The sequence below is a fragment of the Plectropomus leopardus genome, chromosome 14 (genome assembly GCF_026936395.1).
Source record: "Plectropomus leopardus strain MGB_pleo_1.0 chromosome 14, ASM2693639v1, whole genome shotgun sequence".
Lineage (NCBI taxonomy): Eukaryota > Metazoa > Chordata > Actinopteri > Perciformes > Serranidae > Plectropomus > Plectropomus leopardus.
Window position 1 is genome coordinate 21630503 of NC_142189.1, and position 24111 is coordinate 21654613.

The 24111-nt window shown below is 41.9% G+C and overlaps 1 protein-coding gene across 3 annotated transcripts; it reads left to right on the plus strand.

Moving 5' to 3' along the window:
* The first annotated feature begins 401 nt into the window (after positions 1-401).
* cep170ba (centrosomal protein 170Ba) lies at positions 402-23985 on the plus strand. 3 transcript variants are annotated; one of them, XM_042500432.2, is made up of 19 exons: positions 402-619; positions 3402-3539; positions 6144-6233; positions 7008-7086; positions 7752-7810; positions 9281-9431; positions 12226-12354; positions 13510-14004; positions 14099-15027; positions 16426-16545; positions 16980-17118; positions 17238-18857; positions 19792-19933; positions 20163-20295; positions 20924-21058; positions 21146-21234; positions 21617-21710; positions 21798-21849; positions 21943-23985. In XM_042500432.2, the coding sequence occupies exons 2-19, from the start codon at positions 3435-3437 to the stop codon at positions 22164-22166; spliced, it is 4785 nt and encodes a 1594-aa protein (XP_042356366.2). In that variant the 5' UTR covers positions 402-619; positions 3402-3434; the 3' UTR covers positions 22167-23985. The 3 variants fall into 3 exon arrangements, with proteins under 3 accessions (XP_042356366.2, XP_042356368.2, XP_042356367.2); XM_042500434.2 differs by having other exon boundaries at positions 403-619; positions 19687-19933; XM_042500433.2 differs by lacking the exon at positions 16426-16545 and having other exon boundaries at positions 403-619; positions 19687-19933.
* Positions 23986-24111: the final 126 nt, after the last annotated feature.

Here is a 24111-nt window from a genome sequence, read left to right on the forward strand (position 1 = left end):
TGCCCCCCAACATGTTTTAGAAAAAAATAAATAAAATAAAAAAAACAATTTTCTCAGGTTGCAAAGGGTAAAATAGCTTGTGAGAGGCGTCTGAACGCAGCACAAGAGAACTGATGTCAAGCCAGGTATGAAAGGGTTAAACGTAGTTGTATCGGCACAGCAAGTTGTAACATACAAATACACGAATACAAGATCTAAATTAAAGTTGCTATACTAATACTAAACAACAATAAGACTTACAATACTAATAAAGCTGAATATTGTATTTTAGCCATGCAGCTAGAGGGCGTTGCTATCTTTCTTATAAGCGCACTTAGTTTTTCCTCTCACTCGAAAAACAAACAGAGTGAGAGCTCACACCTCTCTGCACCTCTCAGCTCAAACTCGTAAAGCGTCTGATGGACTTGTCAGCTACGTCACCGTGTCGGTCGGCAGAGGAGGCGTTGGAGGAGAGTTTCGCCCGGTTGTCATTCCCAGAGGAAGAAGAGGGTGTGATCGAAATCTACCTGCCGAGTCCTACCTGGTGCTGTTTTTGTGCAAGTCGGCCGTCGAGTTTCATCTGCCGTGGGAGGTAAAAACACTGGCTTCACTCAGGAGTAAAACGGAGAAGGCGTTAAAGGTACGTCGTTGTTGGGAGCAAATCATTGGAAAAAGCTTGTTTGGGAGTGACAAACGTTAGCTTCACAACCTCACTGTCAGCGACACACACAGGCAGTTAGCCGTGTAATTTAAAAGATATCACTGCTGACATTACGAGACCATAATTACGTTGTAATTTAGGGTATATACACTATTTCTGACTTACAATTATGTGGCTGCAATGTTTAGTTCGCCAAGGTTACAGGAAGTAAAAACCTGAGCAGTTTAAAGTTGTTAGCTAACAGTCATTGAACGATACTTACAGGCGCCACTTTGCAACAGGTTTCACAGCATGCTTCATGAAACAAGCACTGGTTTTAAATGACTTTATACCTTTATTCACATTTTTTTTCGATTGCTAAGACATGATAAATGAAACTGAAATCTACTTGATCTTCATCATCACCTTCCCAGCACAGCAAGTTTGCTCTTTCATTGGTGTCACACATTTTTCACCCTTTTTCAAAACACCTATCTCATTTTTAGGCCCAAAACGCTATAGGATCAACTGTGTTAAGCAAAATGAAAATATCCAATCACGGTTGATAGAATTTGCTTACATGAGTAAAAATCTCGTAAACACCTGTCCCTTTTTTTTAGCAGTATTTCAACAGGACATCTCAAAAAGATGTCAACATTGCATGTGCAGAGTGCAGCTCTTTGTTTCTCTGGTAAAATTAGAAACATTTTAGGTACAAAACACAATTCATGCTGTGATGTGCTTTTTTGGAACATACTATAAAGTAGGGGTTGACGGAATATCGGCCTGGCCGATTATTGGTGCAGATTTTTGGCATTTTGCTGTTTATCTGTGGACATTTTATTGTAATGATCACCCATGAAATTAATTTGTTAAAAAGTACAAAGAAAGTGTTTAGCATGGGAGGAACTTTTACTTTTAAGAATCTCCGGAAGCTATTTTTATTTCTTCATTTTCAAACTTTAATTGTCACTTGACTTTAAAAGAAAAAAATGCTGGGAACTTACTGTATATAATGTTAAAAGTTTTAATTAAACATTTGCTAAAAGCATTTAAACAAAGTTTTGTGTGAGAGTTTGTTATATTTCAAATTCTAAATATTGACAGAGATTTTCATTGTTATTGTAAATGCATATCGATTCCAAGTAGCGGTTCTCACTCTCATTAACTAATAATAACCAATATCAGCCCTGAAAAAACAATATTGGTCAAGCACAAACTAAGGTTGAGCTGGTTTATATTGACACTGACAGCTGTATTTTGTGGTCTATTGTGTAGTGACTGAATGAAACAATATACTCATACGACCACAGAGACTTTGAGTTTAGATCCGTGTGTCAGCTGTTTTGAAAATGTTAACTCTGAATGGCTAAATGTGTTCAAGCAAAAAAGAAATACTGTAACAGCATGTATAAGTTGTTTGAACATGCTAAATATCCTCTATTGACACATGGAAACCTGTCTGTCTCCAACCTGGCTGACTCACCAACACACCAAAATATGTTCAGAGTTGTTATTTAATTGCATTATCTCAATAGTAACAAAGCCAGACCGAAATACGTTGGATAAACAGGTCTAACTCAGGTGAGATGTAACTTCCTCTCAGTAATCTCTGCACTGAAGCACGCTTTCACAACAGCAGCTTTTTTAGTTTTTAGGACACTGTGAAGGGACACAGGTATTGAATTTTTGATCATGCCTTCTGAGTGCCATTCATTCAACCCTCAGATTTTGTTGATTAAAATGTAGGGGCTGGAATCACTAGAGGTTCAACAATATGATATAATCACTGTTAGGAAGTCACAATACAATATTATTGCAATTTTACACAGTTTATGATATTCTGAGTATTGTGATATATTGCAGTTTATTACATTTTTTAACTGCAAGTTATGTCTCCAAAGGAAAACAATCTTGTTTTAAATTATAAGATAAAGTCTTGTGTTCCTCTCATCTAAATCTTTTTTTATTGCAGCTATATATATATATGTATATGTACAGGGTTTCCACAGATCCTTAAAAAGTCTTAAAAGGCATATAATTCATGAATCTAAAAATCAGGCCTTAATTGGTATTAAAATGTCTTAAATCAATCTTTCAAAAGTCTCAAAAACATCACTTATATATCATGCAGATCAGGACAGTGGAGCCAACAACACCATTTTTTTTGTTTGTTTGTTTCCGGCTGTGATGCTCAGGTTGTCAAGCTAGCTGTCACTGTACCCTGCATGACATGGGAAAGTACAAATTCAACCAAAATTGTATATTTAAACAGTATTTTTACAAGGTAATGCATACAAACCTGAGTGTAATTTATGAAAAACATTTCTCCAAACTTGGCATGACGGGAATCAAAGCAGTGGAATCCCACATGCAGATTGAAAAACACAAAATTGTCAAGAAACCCACCAACAAACAACCCTAACCTTTTTTTTTTACTTCAGTATTGGTTGTTGCAAAATTAGTCTTAAATTTAATTCCAATGCCCTTAAAAAAAAGTCTTAAATATTCTTAAATCTAACTTGCTTTAAGCTGTAGAAACCCAGATATAGTGGTCTGAAAAAGCAGTTGATTTTATTACTCTAGTAAACTATCAAAAGTGTATATGCACTTGCAATATTGATAATTCATAGAATTAAAAAAATGAAATCTGCATTCATGTATTTATACAAAATTGCCATTAAAACAGTCACAATACTAAGGTATATCATTTTTCCCACCACCTTTACTGAAATTCTGCCAATTTGTCACTGAATATTTTTAATTTGTCGTTTTTCCCCAGGATGCTAAGAAGATCCTGACTCGTGGCCCCAACATGAGTGTGACGTCATGGTTCCTGGTCAGCAGCTCTGGCACACGCCACCGGTTGCCAAGGGAGATGATCTTTGTTGGCAGGGATGACTGCGAGCTAATGCTGCAGGTGTGTGACTTTGTGTGTTAAAGAGCGCGGGTGAAAGGGAGTGTGTGTGTCACATTGGAGAGAAGTTTGTGTTTACACGGCAAACACCAGCAGAGTGTCACATAAACCCTCACTGGGCTTTGCTGCAGTCTGTCAAAATGATTACTCTTCACTGATGTCTGACGAGACAGCGAGTCACAGAAATATGTGAAACACCAGCGGGAGGCTCCCTGCATGCTTCGTGTGAGTGCATTTCTGAGCGTGTAACCTGGTGACGGTGCCTCCACACAAAGTTGCCCCTGACAGTCTTTCAAACAATGAGTTAAAACGCAGCTAAAGCATTCCGCTGTGTTGTTTTTCCGAGCGGTGTCTGCTATAAACACAATTTCTTTGTGGTTTTTGTATAATGCTTTCCCTCCCATTTTCTCCTAGCTCTGCATTTAGACCAGTGAAAGAGGAATGTTGCCTTAGAAGCAGTTGTTTGTACTTTCCTCAGTCAGTATGTTATGCTCAGAAAAAAAACCCTGCCAACCACAGACGTCGGTTAGATTGAAACGTTGTCCACATTTAGGCGTTGCCAGAGAAAAAAAACCTCAGCTTCTCCCAGTCTGAAATGATGCAGACTTTTCTGTTGCCCTGCTGAAGTGCTCAGGACTGCTTCCTGACTTGGCGCACAGTCCATTTCTGCCCCCAAATAGTCTTTAATCTTTTTTTTTCTCTGTTTATAGCTCAATGCATTTTTTTCTTTCAAGCCACAGCTGAATGTGTGTAACGTGAGAATGCTGTTTAGCGTGAAAACCAGAGATTGATTGTAGGTGAAGACACATCACATAGCATAGCCAAGGGCATCGACTTGAATGTTTGGACTTTCTATGACAACTGGTGTCTGATCAATGTCTGTATTTCCATAACCAGTAATTAGATCACATGTCTCCCACAATAGTCGTGACTGCATTTAGTCCAGTTCAGTGTTGTAGTAATTGTTTCCTGATGCCAGAACAAACGCTTTCTCTGTGACAACCTAGGCAAAGTACAGCTAAGGGTCAACAAAGTAGGAATGAGGATTTTTTAGTGCTGCTGCACAGTTAACTTAATCAAGTAGGTAAACTGATAAACACAAACTTATATGCAGTACAGTATTTAAAAGGAAGTATTTTGAAGTCCATTGAATCGGCTAAAAGAGACCACACATAAAGCCTCTGAATGCTGTTTATCCCAGCGAGGGGATGGTTACAAGGATGGTGGTAATTTTGCAAATGAGTTTGGCAGTCACCTTCAATCTTTGTGATTTTTGTGATGAGGAGGCCCAGAGTGCCCTAATGAGCACAGAGGAGAGAGTGAGTCAGTATGAATCACTTGCACAGTGTGCACATAATGGATAGAAAGCATGGTGAATGGCAGGTAGACCCTGTGCACATGGACTTTAGTCACGCAGGCGGAGTTTGGTAGACATTTACCATATTAGTGAAATCAGCTGCAGTTTATAAGACTTGTTTGTAGTTTATGCAGGAGAAGGTCTGTTTGTCTCTGCTCAACTGTTAAAGTGACAGTTCACCCCCAAATCAAAAAACACATATTTTTCTTTTTTTTTTTTTGGTGTGAGTTGCATAGTATGGAGATATCGGCCGCAGCAGTGTTTGCCTTCTCTCCAATATAAGGGAACTAGATGGTTCTGAGTTTGTGGTGCTCAAAGCGCAAAAAAAAAAAAAAAAACATTTGAAAAAATCAGCAGCAATATTTATTTATAGAAATCACAATGCGATCACTTGGGATAATCGTGAGACCCAGCTTCATGTAGGAACTATTTTACTTTTTGCTGAAGGAAGCATGCGTCTACTAATGGAAGAGAGATCCATGCTCATGACAGCACAAGATGCAGACATTATTGGCGTTCTCCTCGGCGGAGCTGCAACATTAGCTAGCTCAGTGGTGCTCTGTGAGTTAGCACTAGATGCACGCTTCCTTCTGTGCCATGATTCGGTCGGTGGTTGTAGTTCAGTAGAAAGTAAAATTGTTCTTACATAAAACTGCTCACAACAAAGTCTGTGGATAATCTTGAGTAACCAGATCACGAGCTCCGGAAAGAGACAACGCTTTTGAGTTTTCACAGTGAATTTTGTTTTGGTGCTTGGAGCACCACAAGCTGAGTGCCAACTAGTTAAATCATATTTGAGAGAAGGCAGACATCTCTACGGCTGATATCTCCAACTCTCTGAGACCAACACCGAAACAATCTTGACTGATACATTACGGTTAAGAGGACAAATATGTACTTTTGGTAGTCGGGTGAACTGTCCCTTTAAGTTTAATTTGAGGTCAGTGTAGGAATAATTATGAACAATTTTTTTTAAAAACAATTGATCGATCACTTATTTGCACGATTGATCACGTGGTCCATGTAATATAAAAAGAAAAGCGATACAGTTTTACAGAACCCAAGGTGATCAGGGTCTTCTTTTTACTTTTAGTCTTAAGTAAAGTCGTAAATTCCCACACTGGAACAACAGAGAGTGCTTGTTTATATGCTTGAAAAATGACATAAAATGATTAATCAAATGAATTAATTTCCTGTGTATCGACTGTTTTTTTCAGCTTTAATGACATTTTGCATTGCTGTTGTTTCAGTCTCGCAGTGTGGACAAACAGCATGCTGTGATCAACTACGATGCAAACACAGACGAGCACATGGTGAAGGACCTGGGCAGCTTGAACGGGGTGAGTGAGTCCATTTCTAGTGTCAGGCTACCTGTCCACACCAATTCCCACAGCACAAAATACCTCTGAGTGTGTGCCAGAGACAGGGGCGGTTGGAAGGACAGTGATAATCAGGAGACTGGATTTTCCTGCTGGCCTGGACCCCCCCCCCCACCCTCTTCTCTCTTTCCCTTCACTGCTCTGTTGCCACTTCACTGCACCATTATCCCAATGAAATCCAGAGTTGAGCAGTGGGAGAAACCATTCATTGTTCTCAGAGAGTGTTTCTTTTGGCCTCGGTAACTGCAGCCAAACTAATCAGAGCAGAACAGCGCACGGACCTGTAACTGAAATCCAACATGGCTGTGTTTTCCTATCATTTATTCTGTAGAGGACAAGATCTGCTCCCCCTTCTTTTCTTTCTTTTTCCACCATTATTATACTTTATTTATATTTAGCAATCTGATGATAAACTCTGCCTCACCAGTTGTTAGTTTAGGCAGAAGAAAGCGTAACTGATAAACTGAGCACTGGTGCATGTAGTTGGTTAACTCCACCTGGCCATTAAGCATTTTACAAAAGCCGAGACGGCCATTGCGTAACAACCTAATCTCATCAGAGTTTTAATGTGCTGGTGGATTAACTTTCAATGGGAAAGGGACCAATTGCAAAGCACCTTACAATACCTTTGTGCATGTCACAAGGACTTAGAGAGCCTGTCACCTGTGTGTCATCACATTTACTTCATTAATGACCCATGAACATGAGTTGATGTTGTTTTTCTTTATCTTGCAGACGTTTGTGAATGATCTGAGAATCCCAGACCAGACGTACATCACCCTCAAGCTCTCTGATGTCATTCGCTTTGGCTATGATATCCTTTTTTTCCCTCATCTTAAATATACCCTAACATTTTAACTAGGATGGGATCTTCATGTAATACAGACTCTCTGCTCCTCAGTTGGAGCAGTTTAAGTAGATGATTAGCAGTCCTCACCAAAATGAGACAGTGGCCAGCAGCTGTTTTGGTCCCAAATTTCTGACATTTTATTTTCCTTCTGCGGTCTTCAGCTACTTTGGCATGTTAATCCCCTGTGGTTTTTTAGTCAGGGGGTTTAGATTATGGTGAACAGAGCACAGAAAATCTCCTGCACCCTTTGACCCCCAAAGCAGGAAACTCATAGATAACAAGGGGAAAACTATTTAAAGTATAACGATATCTATGAATGTTTGTGTGAAGTTGCACGTTTTAAGGAGTGGGTCGCTAAGGATATGAGATAGTTTGAATTGCAACAGGTCTGTGCTGCTTATCTGTTTTCCTCTGTCTTGCAAACGGTAGAAACAGTATTTTGAACTCAATAAGGGACAAAGTGAAAGCTAGACTTGAATGTAAATGTAAATACTATTTCCACATGCGGCATACTTTAGGTAGCAGATTTGTATCCCCAGTTCCTCCGCAGACACTAAAGCAGTACATGTATAAAAGATGATGTTTCACAAAAATGTTAGTATGTTTGTGTTCCTTAAGTCCTCCTGCACATGCTCATGTATATATCCTGGAGAAGAGTCAACACAAGGTCCCAGAGGAAGCTCTTAAAGTAAGTAACACTGACACATGGGTTTTTAAGCTAGCAGTGCTGAAATGCATATATGGAGAAATGCTGCCATGGTGATTTTGATAATCATAAAGCGAAGTAAAGCAGAGCCTGTAATGATAATGATCGACTTACAGTATCAAGGTCAGCAAAAGTCATTGAGGTCACGTCCATATATTGTACGATAATGCCCTTTTGTTTACATAAGTATGAAAGAAGAATTTTAGCCAACACGATGCCTGAATAAACAGTGACTAATATGTATCACAATTATTATATCATCCACCATAAGTGGTTATTGTGACAGGCAGAAGCAGTAGTGCCTTTTCATCGTTCTCATTATCAATCAGTTATTTTTTTCTCTCACTTTACTAGTTAAATGTCAGAAGAGAATACAAATGCATGGAATAAACTACACAATATGCAGGTTTTCCATTGAAAGTGTGAAACGTGATGTAATGTGTGTGTGACCATAGTCCATCAGGTTCCTGCCAAAGGTTATCAGTCATCTACATGAGCTCTGTGCTTTGAATTAAATTGGATAAGTGCTGTTGGAATGGACCTTGTTTACTCCCCAATCACAGCATCTGTGCTTAGTTTAAATAGGCAGCCCCTGCACCGTGTCACCTGTTTAACTCTTCCACGTGCAGCCTTTAGCCTCACCTTGATAAACACAACCCAGCTAACTGTTGGCTACAGCTAGAGTAGGATAGGCATGACATCAGATTATCACTACCTGATTATCGTGGCCAAAAGAGTTCGTGATAACGACATTATCACGCTGTTTATGTAACATTTGAAATCAGTCAAATTCATCTTCTGTTATCTATTGTGCCTTTTTTTTCCTGGCAAATAAATTGCAATTAAAATACGAGTGTGGGGAGATGTAGTTACTGCAAACTGTAGATGTAAATCATCCAAAAAAGTAACTACACTCAATGGAAAACGAAAATGCAACTAGGTAGAGTTAGGCGGGGGAGACAAAGTGAGAAAAGAAAGAAACGGAAATGATTAAGAGGCGCTGGATTATGAACACGCTATTATCTTGTGTATTATTAAAATGATATCAATATTTAAATTTTGAATATTACGGTTGTCTTTAATGCCGGTATATCTCTACACCCCTACTCTAGAGCAAATTAAATACACCCCAGAATGTAGCATAGAGTTAAAAAAAGGCCATTCTACACAAATACACAAATAGACAGAGACTTACAATGTTTAATTAGCTTTTATATGGTATTTTAATGTGAAAACTCCCTACTCGTCTTTACTAGCTGAAACATGCTCAATTTTGTATATGAAATTATATAGTATCCATTGTTATTGATGAGAAATAGACAAACAGACACTGAGCAAAAGTCCCTGGTGGACTCTTCCTTACACTGTGTATGTCTGAGGACAGTTACATGTGCACTGATTGTTGACAGAAGGTTTTCTCACATCCTGCTTCCCTCCTGTCTCTTTGTGCAGCATGAGAAGTACACCAGCCAGTTGCAGCTTAGTATAAAAGCCCTGCAGGCCAAAGCGAAGGAAAAACAGCAGCTCCAGAGCTCAGAGAAGAGCAAAGGCTCTGCTCCCAAACTGCAGGACAGAGCTGAGCGGAAAGCCCAGTCTCTCACAGGTAAACAACTCTGTCAACGTCCATCCCAGCAAATTTTAACAGGAAGCGCCGCAGGTTTTATGAATACAGAAGTAGGTTAATGTTTCGTGTTGCCTGAGAAGAACTGTTCTGGCTGAAGTGGATTTGAATACCATGATCACACATGCGAGGAAGAGGAAGTTTTATCATGTGCTACATGACTTTGAAGTTAGATTACTTGATAAGGCGGATGTGGCTTCTTTTATTAAGAGCTTCTCTGGTGTGAGATTAAGCCGTCAAGTGAGCTTAGAGGCTGAGGCCGCAATCCCATGGTGTCGGTATAGATCTTGACATCCCCGAGTTGGCGGACTGAGTGTACTTGAGTTTGAGCTTGCCAGAAAAGTGGATGGGTGAAGAGTTAAGGACGAGCAGTCTTATCTCTGTCAGCCATGCCTGACCGCTGACAAGAGGTGGGGTGCTGCCAAACACGCCGATGATATTCAACATGTGCCGCAGAAGAATTAGAAAGGTGTGCAGCTTCTGGTGCCAACTTGGCACTTCTGTCCATGTAGCTGCTGCTGGATTTGTTGCTGCTTGTACTTCCACTTGTCGTCATGCCCTCTCTGCCCTGAGCCGTGCTGAGTAAATCCTGTTGTACAGTACGGGCAGCCGTAGAACAGCCAGAGAATTGTTAGTTCAAGAGAAGCACTTTGTGAATGAAGCTCATTCACGCCGACAAAACCTATTCCAGCTGCTGTTGATTTAGCAATTCTCGTGCTTTCTGCTCCATAATCGCCCCTGTGAGCTCAGAGGGAAAACTACAACTGGTGCTTAAAAATAGGACTTTTCCAGCACTAGGCTCATATCCCACAGTGTGTTACAAATAAGTCATTGAACTGCTGCAGAACTTTGGAAAAAAAATGAGTAAGCCTTGTAAGAAGCCTCTCAGCAAGATGAGAGCGTGGTTGTATCTCCTGCAGCTATAAGCTAACCACAGCAGTCCTGTAATCATGTGACTACAAGCTTTTGTTTAACATGCTCACTGAAGCCATGTTTACTAGGGGCCGTGCAGTCACAGCCTGCAGCGTGACAGCGGCCTTGCTCTGTGTTGATGTGAACCAGTCCACCAGTGAGATAACAAAACTAGCCTTCTCTGTCTGGCTAAATGTACAAGCAGATAAGGATAGAATAACATAGTATGTTACAGAAAACAAATGTGCACGCGTTACACATTTTAAAAAGTTGCCATTTTTTCACTCACAGTGAGAAATGAGAAATCCTACTTGGCTACACTACCAGAGACTGCATATCTCTGCTGACCTCATGCAAATGATTCTCTTTGGCTGAATTTGGTTGTCTGGATACCCTGATGTAATGTCATTTTTATTTTTGTTTATTCTGTAGTGTATTTTCATATTGTCTTTCTATATAAAATCCTGCCACTTTTAGAGCGCTTCAAGAGCTGTGTATAATTTTTTCCTTTTGTGCTCTTGCGTGTTTTCCCCCTGCAGCTGTACAGGATGTGGAGTGTGTCCAGTCCTCCAGCTGTCTGTAGGGCAGGACACTTCACTTGTACAGTGTGTGACTCAGTCAGGCCTACTTTACTGTGCCAGGACCTGAGGCTACGGCATGAAATGGATAGTTCACAGCCTCCCTGATACTGTTCACATCAGCACTACATCATATAAAACGTTCTAATGCTGAATTCCTTTTTTTTTTACTGGTTGTTAATGTAGTAACTTACTATGTTGTCCAAGATTTGGTACAAAAATGACCCCCAAAAAATGAACTAACTTAGACAAATTCTCCAGCTACTGTGACAGTTGGGCTGAATTAAACTATTTAAAAAATTTTGGAATCTAAACTTTTAATGAGGCCACATATTCAGGGCAAACATTAAATATGACTTTGCCAAATGTGTTTATTTTATTTATTATTTATTACAAAAGGTTATTCTGTGTCTACGTTCTTACAATTTCTGCTCTATTTGTCCCTAAAAACTGCATTGTGCTCAGTGCACTGAAGTTGTTACACTTGCATGTTTTCTTTAGCTAAAAGGAGAGGAGTGGGTAAGGGGGAAGGAATTAGTAACATGCCACTCTACTTCTCTCGTCACTGTGTTGCTGTCTTATTGTCTGTGTCCAAGGCAACAGTGGTGAAGTGCTGTTGATGCTTAGAATTGTGAAGCCTCCACACTAAAATCCAGAGAGCTTGTTTGGCCTATGTATCAGGCAGACAAGATTATCTGATTAGTGCCATATAGGCTGACTGGCGTATGTAGACCAGCAAGCAAGCAGTTAAAAACCAGTTCAGATGCTGCATCAGGGAAATATCCCTCATTGTATATAATGGTCAATGTGCAATCAGTGTCAGCGTCTACAAGAAGCCTTATTTTAGATGCAGTCATTGTCCTATATGTAACATTGCATCGTTTTTTTCTTTGAAGATTAGGATTAGCTTCGCCCCCACTTGCATGAGAAGGATTATTGTTTTGATGGTTTGCGTGATACAGTTTGTATCACAGCTGGAGCCTCACTACCAGTCTGTCTCGCTGTCCCATGGTAATATGCGGGAAGTGTAAAAAGCCCCAAAGGCGACGTGTATTGTAACACTAGATCCTTCTGGGCTCCAATGTTGTGCAATGTCCTGTAAGACCAAAGTCAGACACAAAATAATTTCATCACGTGACTAACATAAACTTGTTGCCTTATAAATACACGAGGCTGTGTAAATTCAGCGCTTTGCTTGACTCTCTCTTGCCTCTTGAGTGTATCCATGTGGCTAATAGTGTGTGTTTGTCTGTGTCTGTGCTTGTGTTTGTGCATTTGTCTGGTAGCTGCCACAGATTCTCCGATATCCAAGCCTACTCCTCTCTACGGCCAACCGTCCTGGTGGGGGGAGGATGAGGACCCTGCCAACAAACACAAGAATAGAGGTGGAAAATCGCCAGAACGGGAGTCTCCAGGTCAGAAAATGTGTCTTATATGTTTAATAAACTGTGTAAATCATTGATTTAATTACAGTATTTATACTAAATTGGTTGCATTTTACAGAGTTATTTGTACTATAATTGCAGTGGATCTTACCACATCTGTAAAGTCGATCCTAATTTGTTGTGACATGTTTTTCTGTGGCACTGCTATCTGATGCGGGTCACTGAGAGATGGATGGTGTGGAGCCCAAGGCAGGTCTCTGGCTGCCAGTTCTGGACTGTTAGCCAGGCCGCACCGTGCCAGGCCAGTGGGCAGTGCCTGTCTGCCTCGTGATGGATTATGACTCTCTAAGCTTCTGGAGGGGGGAGGAAGGGTGATTGTTTGCCTCGTGGTGCCCAGGCTGAAACAGATTATTCCCGCTCAGCTACCCTCCGCTGGACTCTGAGCTCCTAAAGTGATATTTGGCCACATCCAACTGGCACCCAAAGACCAACTGTCGGATTTGTTTTCTCCGCCTAACTGCTGGAATCTTTGTGTTATTTGTAGCTGCCACTTTCAGAGAATGTGTGATAGGGACATCCCAATCATCTCAATCAGTTTTCACAGCAGTGTATTAGGGATGCACAGACCGTGAAATGCTGGGCTGATGCAGATCAGATACCAATGTGTAGAATAACAATATGGCGATTCCAATACTGATGTTTTTGTTGTTGTTGGTGTTTGGTGTTTATTTTATTTATGTTTTTATGTATTTGTCCTTTTGTGCCAGGAATACACAGGGATATTATTTTTTAAAAATTACAGGTGTGTTTTAAAGTCATTCAACCCTGTTTTACACTTCCTGAGAATGAGTACAAATTCTGTCGTACACATGTATGAAACAACCTTTAATATAACCTTATTTCACAAGAAAACATCCAAAAAAAAACCTGTTTAGAAAGCTCAGCTGATACCGATATTTGGCTGATAAATCTCTGCATCCCCACTTTGTGTATCTTTTAAAATTGACTCACTCAGCTGTAATTGTGAGCTAGAAGAGGAACTGGAAACAAAGTTGCATGTCACATGTGCATTTTTGTTTTATTGCCAAAATTGTGTTCTTTCTGTAGTCATTTAATCACTCAGTGGAATACAGTATGCAGAGCCATCACTAATGCTTACCTCTCACCGCTCTTCATTGCTAATAGAGCCTGCTAAGGACGTTTCCAGATATGAGGTCAACGGTTCTCTGTCTGACAGTCAGGCCAAGTCCATCTTCTCCTACCGCCGGGAGCCCAGCTACTTTGAGATCCCAACGAAGGAATTACAGCAGCGACCTGCCAAGAAACCAGAGTCGCCAGTTCATGAGGTACCCACAAAGGACACTTCAGATCCCACTGATGCTGTCTCCTCAACCCCGACACCTCCTGTGGTTCAAAGCCATGCCTCCTTCACCATCGAATTTGATGAATGCACGCCGGGTAAAATGAAGATCAAGGACCACGTGACTAAGTTTTCTTACCGCCAGCAGCAGAGGCAAACTTCCACAGAGCTTGTCACCACACCCACTGAGGTGATGTCAGCAGAGAGCAAAGTTGCCGATTGGCTCGTCCAGAGCAACGCTAGCATGATGAGGAGGAGGTCTCAGGCCGAGGACATGTACAGCACAAACAGTGACCCATCACTTCTGAAGATCAACAAGGGTGAGTCAGTTATACAGAGTCCATTTTTAACAACATAAGCTTTGATTGATGATGTGCAAACTCTGAAGCTAACTTGCATTATTTCCATCATCAGCAAACCATCGTGAAGACGGCACTCACAGTGATTCAGGGAATCCTGCACTCAATGGAAGTGAGTTCCTCCAATCAGAACCTCGGATTGGGTCCCAGGGGTCTCCACAACCTCTGAGGGCCTCCCCTCCGCAGCGCTTTGCCTCCCCTGACTCCGAGGAGCCCTTGTCATATTCTCCACCAGAGTCTCGGCCCCTATCCAGTCTTGGCAAGGCTGAGCCTCACCAAGCGTTTGTCATTGAATTCTTTGATGATAACTCAAGAAAGAAGCGCTCCCAGTCCTTCACCAATAACACATCCCCACCTGAGCCCTCAGGCCTCAGGGTCCAGCTGGAGAAGGTGAGGAAGAGCTCAAGCCCAAATGGGGAGAGACATGCCCCATCTCCAGCATGCACCACACCCCCAACCCAACGATACACCGTCCCCCTGAAGGGCACTGCTTCCCAAGGCTTCCAAAGAGCCGGCTCTCTGCGCAGGGAGAAGACAGAGGATCGGATCAGCACTGGCTTCTCCTCTCGCTCCTCGTCATCTGCGTCTGTAAGGCCTTTTAGCAGTGTGGGCCGGAGGTCCAAACTCGCCCAGGAATTCACCGCTGAATTTCTCAAACAAGCAAAGCATTCCTCTTCTGCCAGCAGGGAGAAAAATACATCTAGTCCCCCGACAGAAGCTAAAACAGAGACAGTGGGAGTATCCCAAAATAGTCCCCCTCCATCTCAAGCTCCCTACCAGCCACAGACTTCCTCTCCTATCCACCAGCCTGTTCCCCTCAAGCCACCTGTGATGCCTGTGGCATCTCAGAGTGTCGAGCCCAAGAGCCCCCATGTGGGTCCCAGGAACGAAGAGGAGGACAGTCTGAGTGATGCAGGAACCTACACCATTGAAGCAGATGTTCAGGATAGAGAGCTGGAAGAGGCACGGAGCAAGATCGACCAGGCAAGTTTCTTTCTCCATTGAATTAGTTTGATCTGTTTCAGTCGTAAATGTCACTGCCCTCATACCTCCATATGTCCTTTATGATAGCATCACCCAACAACAAGCAAGGCGATGGCCGAGAGTTCGTAATTATGTACCTTTTAACAGAGGCCATTTTAAATTCACTGCGACATGTGGACAAATATTTTTTTTAATTATATTATTGATTTGTTCCATTCTGCCATGTTTCAAATGTCTTTGTCGATGCTGTATTGTATCTTGCTTGCTTCACTGCCCCCGCAATCTCTGGTTTTACTGCTCAGTTCCTTACATATCCGTAAGCTTTCATAAAACATGCAAAAATATGGACAAAATGAACTCAGAGGATGGACAGAAGATGTCCAGCCTTTAAGCAAAATCACACAGTTATTGCGATTTAGTGCCCCTATAGTTTCGAAGTGGTAAACCACTGTCGTAAATACAAATGGAGCTTATAGGGTTGGAAGTGTGATATTACAGGATTTTACCCAAATATGATTCTGCAGAGTTCTATATATTGTGACATCAGAGTTGAACACTGATATAACGAAAAGATCAACAAACGCTGTGTATATGGGCTGAAAACCCTAGCAGTGCTTTGACAACAAACTGCTATAGTGGGAAATACATCTCAAATATTTTTCTTCGCTTTCTTGTTCCAAAATCAAACATGTTTGAACATCAGATGGCAAGGACTGGCGGCCATCTTTGATTTGACCTCTCACTGTCCTCAGAGGTCAAATCTGACTCCACATCTGGAAGTAAACGTGATATGCACTAACTGCGAAATTTCCCATGAAGTGCACAGTTAGTGTGGTCATCCACTGCACTAATAGGGTTTTCATCCCATATACATAGTTTGCTAAGTGTTTGCATTCATTTTTTGCATGTGGAGAGCCTACAAAACTCTAAATAAATTGGCAGAGATGAACACTAGCCTTAAGACAAGTCACTCCAACTTTGATCTGGACTTTATAGAGAGTTTGCAACCCTGCATTAGTTTGACAGGCATCTTGCTCGATCACTTTTTTAATAATCTTTATTTCCAACTGTCGAGTGTCAAAAGAATCAAACATATAGGATGAAGAAAACAAAACAAAAAGCAATGCCAAACAGCTGAGCTAGCTACCGATGTAAAGCATTGCGCTTTTCTCCCGGGAGTTCCTGACTGCTCACTTAATTAGAAGTCAGTGTTCCATCTAAATAATATAATAACAATAATGTGCTCGTGATGCTTTAAATGACATGCGCTGGCTTTGCAATTCACCAGTGTCCTCCATCTCTTGGGAGAAAGTCCCATACAGAATGAGACATGGACATTGGTGGTCCCACTTTATCTACACTTGCACTCATCAACTTGCACTGTTTTGTTCCTGACAGGTGTTTGGTGTTTTTGAGAGCCCAGAGCGAACCAACCAGACTGATGCAGAAACCTCATCAGCATTTAGGCCTGTTGTTGTTGAGAGCAGAGAGCAGCATAGGCAGAGTAGCTGTGGGGAGGTGAGGCCAGCTCCAGAACAGGGTCGTGTGTGGGTGTGATCAATGATTGGGTGGAATAATCAATCATTTTATCGCCAATTACAAAGACAATTCATTTGATGGGTCAGTAAATGTAGAAATCAGCATGCATTGCTGTCTTGATTTGCTCTCCTGGGGTTTTCTCTGTTTTTTGGTGTCTCTGTTGATTCCTAGATTTGCCTCATCTTTCCTCACAGGTTCTGGGCTCTTTTATTGTTTTGCTTCCTCTTTCGAACAAAACATAAGAAAAAAAAATCCATCTTTTTACAACAGATGGTGTATGGTTTCTTCTCTGTGTCTTTTTTAACTTTTATTTCTACTAAGAAAATCATACGATTTAAAACGGCTTTCTTCAACCTGTTTAATCCATCTTTTTAAAAACTAATATTGAATAAGTTGTATGTTATCTCATGCAGGTTCAGTCAGCAGGTGCAGTGTTACAGGGGGCTCCTAAATGGATGTCTTGCTGGGCCAGCTTGGCAGACAGCTACACAGACTCTGGGCCTTCGTCTGGCCTCTTTGACATCCCTCCCCAGATGGAGCTGTCAGGAGGGGGTAAGCCACCTGACGAGACACGGGTCTATTTGAAATGATAATGAGACACACTGATGAATATGAATGATGTTAATTTTCAGTATGTGTGGTTAATATGCATTAAAACTGTTTTGCTTCAGCACGAGGTACAATCATCCACAAGGCCACGCTCAGCCGACACCACGACAGCACCGACTCCGACAGTTCAAGAGCTCGGCGCGTCCTGCCCCAGGTACCGCTGGGGGAGAAGACCGATATTCTAACTCCCAGCATTCATGTTCATTATGACCCGCATTCAACATTTGATGTAGGAGACAGTACCTCTGTGGCCCCCAGGTCTCAGGATAGCCTTCACAGGTTATCAGTGCAGGACGACGTGGAGCCTGATAGCCTGAGTGACGCCAGCAAGTCAGATGATGGCTCCATCATAGAGCAAAGTAGGAGACCACTGTCGGACACAGATGAGAAGAAAAATGAGGACAGACTGAGACCCACAGACTTGGCCAAGCCTACATCATTCTACATAGGGTCAGAGTCCAAACCTGACCGTGGGAGCTCAAACCCAAGTGCTCCTAATACTGAAATAAAACATGCAACCAAAACTTTCTCAACAGCCACTCTAACCAAACAGAGAGGTAACCAGGACTCTGGAAAAGTCAGGCCCAGTGTGTCGGCTCCTGTCTTGAGGTCACGGAGTCCAGAGCCCAAAGAGGGCACTGCATCCCCCTTAATTAGACAAGAGAGCTTCACCAAGGAGCGGCCCAGCAACGCCAGATTGCCCAACATCTCCAGCCTGTCTGATCAGAGAGGCCTTGAATCATTCCAGGGAGTCTCCAATCAGGACACTCATTCTTTCCTCAAAGAGACGGAGGATGTTCTGGCGGCTCTGGAGGCCAAACTGCAAGCGGGACAATCAGAAAAAACACCGTCGCCAATAATGGACTCCCTTTCTGCAGAGTCTGATGTGGATACCTCCAGCACAGTCAGCCAACACAGCAATAAGACCAGACCAAACACGGTGACTAAAAAACCCTCTGTGAGTGGCATCCACAGGGAGAGGTCTTCAGCCAGTATAGCGAGTCAAGACTCAAGTCGCCAGTCTACTGCATCAGAAAAGCAGCGCTCTCAGGGAGCAGACAGCAAGACTGAGCCTCTCAGGAGACCGGTTGGACTGAGACGTAGTGTTGGGAAACGTGACTCCACGGACCTGAGTGACGACCCTCAGAGTTTACCTTACTCTGACCAGGAGTCTAACAGCCACCAAACCCGCAAAAAATACACAGTGCCCCTTCAGAAAGAGGACGGCAAGAACTCCAGAGTGTCCCAGGCTTTGAATCGAGCCAATAGCTTGTCAGCACCAAGACCCACCAGAGCGTCCATGCTCCGCAGGGCTCGCCTGGGAGAAGCTTCGGACAACGAGGGCACCGAGACAGACAGGCTGTCCCAGGAGGCAGCCAACGCCCCAGCTAAGCAACCCCAGGAAACCAAGAAACTCTCCAGGCTGGACATGCTAGCGATGCCTCGGAAGCGGACAAGCTCGTTCAACACACCCAGCGACACCGAGGCCTCCTCCGCTCCACAGTGGACTGGCAGGAGCACAGGATTCTCCAACCGCAGCACTGAGTCTGGTAGCGGCTCCATTCGAAGGTCCTCTGCTCCGGTGTCAAAGCCGGTGGAAAGGCTGCAGAAAGCACCACTCAGCAAGGCACCAGTCACTCGTGGACGCTCGAGTAGTGCCAAATACGCCAGCAGCACTGCAAGTGAGTATAATACAGACACCCACATGTACCTGTTTCACTGAGTTTAAAATATCGTTACTTGTATAACCACATACTTCTGTTGAGCTTAGTTTTGTTGAGAAAGTCACTTGGGCCTTGATTGGAAGCGTGAGGCCTGTAGTAGTAGGCCTGTAACTATAGTGGTGAATTGGTTTGATATGTTTATATACTGTATGTTTCAGGAAATAACACCTCGGTTCTACATGCAATGTTTTTTTTTGTCTAAGTGTTATTTGGGAGGGGAACTGACTATCTCTAACTTACATCATTAACACTTACACTCCATGTTTCTGTGGTGGCACAACAACCAGCTCAAGCAGCGCTCTGACAGTTTCCGAAGCTTAAAATTCGGGCACAGGTGGGAGGAGAGGAGCAGACAGGAGCGTTTGTTGTCGTGCTTGCACAATTACAAAAACGGGCCTGCACAGTGTTTTCGTGCATTTAATGGCAATATATGAGGGTTGAGGGGCCATTATTAATATGATTATAGCCATGTTCAATTTTTTTCATGCTGCTGCTGTTCTGTGGAAACAAATACTCATTCTGTTTCGGAAATCATTTTGAATCTGGCATATAAAATAAAAAATCTAAGCCATCTTTCTGATCAAATCTAGCTGCAGAAATGAGGACTTCCACAGCAACTTTTCTTTCTGTTTTTCTGGGAAGGATTTTGGTGACAAGATCTAATATGCTTAGTGGTGTTTTTCTTTCCAGTATTCTTTGATGGTATCTCTCCCTCTCTCTTTTTCTCCTGTTTTCCCAACTTCTCTATCCTCCTCCCCCGTAACTCAAACCAATTCACGACGCCAAGGCTCCAGGAGACGACAGAAAGGCTCTGACTATACGTCTACCTCAGATGAGGAGTACGACTCAAACCAGAGCACTCCTAAACACAAACGCTCCCAACCTTCCTCAGCTTCCCACAGCCCACGTCATCAGCCTCGGCCTCAGCCGGTGGTCGCCCTGCGTCCGAAACCCCGTTGCAGAGACTCTGAGGAGGAGAACCATGAGGGAGATGCATTCCAAAATTGGTCGAACCACAGTTCTGAGATTGCACGGTAGGGACGTAGTTTTTACTGGTGGATATGCTAATATGATTTCCAAAGGTTATAATGATGCCTAACCAACACAAAATATGTATCACACATGCAGCTTTTAGCATTTACTTTCTGCATTTTGCATTAAAGGGCCTAAAGAGATCACAAATACAACATTCAGTGAAAATAATGTAACAATAAGTTTTATTCCTGTCAGCCATCTTTCTAACACATGTTCAATCCCTGCTAGGTTGAGTCAAGACCTGGCTAAAGACCTCGCTATCTTGGCCAGAGAGATCCATGACGTGGCAGGTGATGGTGATCCACAAAACCCTGGAGTGGAGAGCAGTGCACCTGTTTCCACAGTGACCGCTCATGAGCAGGTACACCTGATGTTACTCTTCGGGCGGGTGCTGTTTAGCATCAAACCTCTGGTTCAACTGACTGAAACTAAATTATCCCCTCATTTAAACATAAACTCAAAACCCACCTTTTCAAAATAGCCCACAACACCTGTCACCCACTACCTCCCCAAATCTGAACTTTCATATCCTCCAAATTTTGCTTTTGTATTCTCTTCTTGTATTCTTATTTGTTCTGTTCATGTATTTTGTGTTCTCTGTTTTCCATTCTGTATTTGCTTTTCTTTTGCATTTCATGTAAAGCGTCTTTGAGTACCTAGAAAAGCGCCATACAAGTCCAATCTATTATTATTATTATAATATGAAGATTCTTATTTTTTGTCCTTTGTCACAAACCACACACTTTTTTCGAAAAGGACAGTATGTCAGCGCTTTTGTTGCAGATTCTTGTATAGTAAATTGTTATACTTTGACTTTGCAAATCTGTGCAGTTACTATGTGACATGATGTCTTTTCAAAATTAGTCATTAATCGTTAAGTTGAAATACTGCACACTTTATCTCTGCTGTGTTTAAAGCATCAGTCTGAAGAGATTATCCATCTTTCAGCCTGTCTCATATCGTAACACCAAAGCTTGATTGTGTTGCAGCTCATTCATCGTATTCCAGAGGCTGGATTAAACTACCAGAGAGTCCCACCAAGTTCTGCATCTACAAGAGAACCTGATCAGAGCACAAGTGACCATGAACAGATCTCCAGACAGAGAGCTCGGAGCAGAGACGAGGTCTGACACAATATGCCGCTTCCCCTCATTTAAAAGACCTCTATAATGATCCAACAATGCATCACTAACTTGTTTTTTTTTCTCCAGGTCATTGTGGACAATCTGATGCTGAATCCAGTGTCTCAGATCACCATGGCCATCAAAGAAAATACTGAGCAACTTGCTGACAAAATTAAGTAAGATGTTACTTAAGCATCCCTTTTTTCCCCAAATTTAATATGGGATTGATGAAAAACTGTGATGATTCCGTCTGACAACCAGACTGCACTGAGCCAATAATCGTAATAATCTAGAGTAGCTGAGTGAGTCAGCGTGTAGACGTCTGGTCTAACTGACAATATGGGATTGAGATGAAATCTTTTTAAAAGATTAGATACCGATAAAACTTTGGTGTTTAAATATTTCTATTGAAAGAAATAGCCACAGTTTTTTTAAAGCTTTTTAAAAAAAAAAATTTTTAGTTTTTTTTAGAACATAAAAATGTAGATTGTCCAGTTTGAAAGAACACTGCAAAAAGCCCTCTGTCTGACAACTAAGCATCTGGCGTTATGCATGCAGGGTGCTGTTCCAGGATAGGATGGATATCTGGGAAGAAATTGAGGCCAAGGTGAACTCTGACAATGATGTTCCTGTGGTCAAAACCTCCAACAAGGTTGGAAACTTGTGTTTGTCTACTTTCAAATGAATGAATGCCAATTAATAGCGTTTGTTTGAACTAAATATGAAGTGTGTATTTCAGGAAATCACATCTATCTTGAAAGAACTCAGGAGAGTTCAACGACAGCTTGAGGGTGAGACAGATATTGTAAATAATCTTTATATTACTTTGTGTTGTGAAGCCAAATAGTCAGCTAAAAAAATTTCATTTTCTTTTTTTCCCCAAGTCATTAACACGGTCATGGAGCCCAGTGGGCAGCCTGAAGCATCAAAGGCCTCAGCCCTTGCGGTCTCCTCCTCATCTGGAGCTCGGACCTCCAGACCTCCCGCCTCACGAGACTGGAGAACAGTCCACTCTGTCTCAAAACGTGGCGGCGGCCCGAGGCCCAGTGAGAGCGTTAGGAGAGCAGCGGTGACACCAGACGATCTCAGAGCGGGATATTTAGTCTGAGCCAAACCCAGGTGTCTGACTGTCACACTCACAATGAAACCGGGGGGGGGGATTTCCACAGAATTGTAGCCTCCCATACATCCAGACATACACACTACTGCACTATGAGCACTACACACTTACACACAGCTGCACTTAACGCCCTTAGAGTAAGCTCAGTGGGAGGCCTAAATATGAACTGAAGATTTGAGGAAGTACCAAAAACTTCAGTAAACCTCACCTCTGATAGGCTTGTACTATACTTGATCCTCTTTTTTTAGAGGTTGATCTCTTTTATTTGCCAATGATATTACCAGCATTACTGATTTTAAAGCTCATTGTATTTACTTGGTTTATTTGAAAACCGGCCTGAGCAAAATCATCTCAGGGAAAACTACTATAACACTTCAATGTTTAGTGACAAATCACATTTTAGAGGAAATACTTCACTGATATTTGTTTGGAGTAGGAAACAACTGCAGAAACACCAGCAGATCTTAGTGTACTTTTGTACTCAGTAAACCCATTTTGTCTTTGCCACTTTTCTTTTGGTGGACCAGATTAATTGAAGAATGTAAGAAGTATTTATTAGGGTTTTTTTGTGAGACACTGTAACCAAGACAACATGACTTTTGGAAAGTTTCTAGACTCTAGTGCCAGACCAATTAAAGTTATATACATAGTTGCTACCAGCCAATTTCTTCAGCATTTATTCTGTTAACATTTCCCAGTGTAGCGACTCTGTCCTGGCTCTCCTCAGCACATGGACATAATATTTTGTCCAGCTGGAGATGAAAATCCTTCAGGAATGTGTGGTCCGATTGGTAGGAGGGACTCCAGAGGTTAGTCACCTTGGCAACCACAAACTGAAGTGGCTGTAAAACAAGACATTCCTGGCTTCTCTACCGTCTAAGAAGTGTGTTTTTATTTATGCATCAAACACAGATGGAGGCTTGAAACTAGTTTTTGTTGTTTTTGATGACTGAAGAGCACAGTCAGCTCAGAGGTTTGGCCAAAGACAATCAGAAAACGACTGACAGATATTGAATCTCTTTTATCTGTGTTTGTACTAAACTTATCACACCACACACTTTAAAACATCGTGGTAAGATTTGAAATTTCCTCTTCAGTCACAAGTTAACTCCTGATGTGTCCTCACATGACAGGAGAAGTAAAGTCAATTTAACATTTAGGTTGACAGTCAATGTTTGAAACTGTTAATCTGATGATTAGTTCCTGTTGTTCAGTGTGTAAATATCTAAAGAAGTGTACGTCATACATATTACCTCTCAATCTTGTCTTTTGCACTAATGTAGTAAAACGCGACCCCCCTCGACCTGATATGCTGCAAACTGAAGTTGTTACTCTCCTTGCACAAGTTTGTAAACATTTAATGCTGTTGAGGTTGAAGCAGAAGACAAAGCGACCCAACACACCAGCAACTCTCTGTTTCCCTTTTCCCAGTCTAGATTGTACACGTGATTGCATTGGGAAGTACCAACAAGTGCCACAGAGCTTTGTGGGAGGTTTACAAACTCAAGCAAAACATTGAATGTTTCTCAAAAGTGTTGCTGCTATTCTTCTTCTATTTGGGATAGTATTCCCCCCTTTGCTTTACTCCACCTAAGTCAAAGCTACAGCAGGTTTGCTGAAATGTAATTCTTGTTTGTCAGATTTGTGTCCCTTTTTTTTGATATTCAATTTATGTTTCTCCTTCTGTCACCCAGAATGATTTGGTTGTAATCGTGCTGTATTGTTAGCTGGTATTTATGTTTGGTTATTTGTGTAATTTGTGAGATGATGAATGCAGATTTTTCAAATAAATATGATTAGCAAAGTTGTTTTTGATTTGTCATAACCTTTTTTTTGTTTTGTATAAACTTTGATCTCTGAATAATTTATGTCTCCAAAACCTGAAATGAAAGTAAAAACAGGAACTGTGCTGTGATATATTCAGTAGCAGATA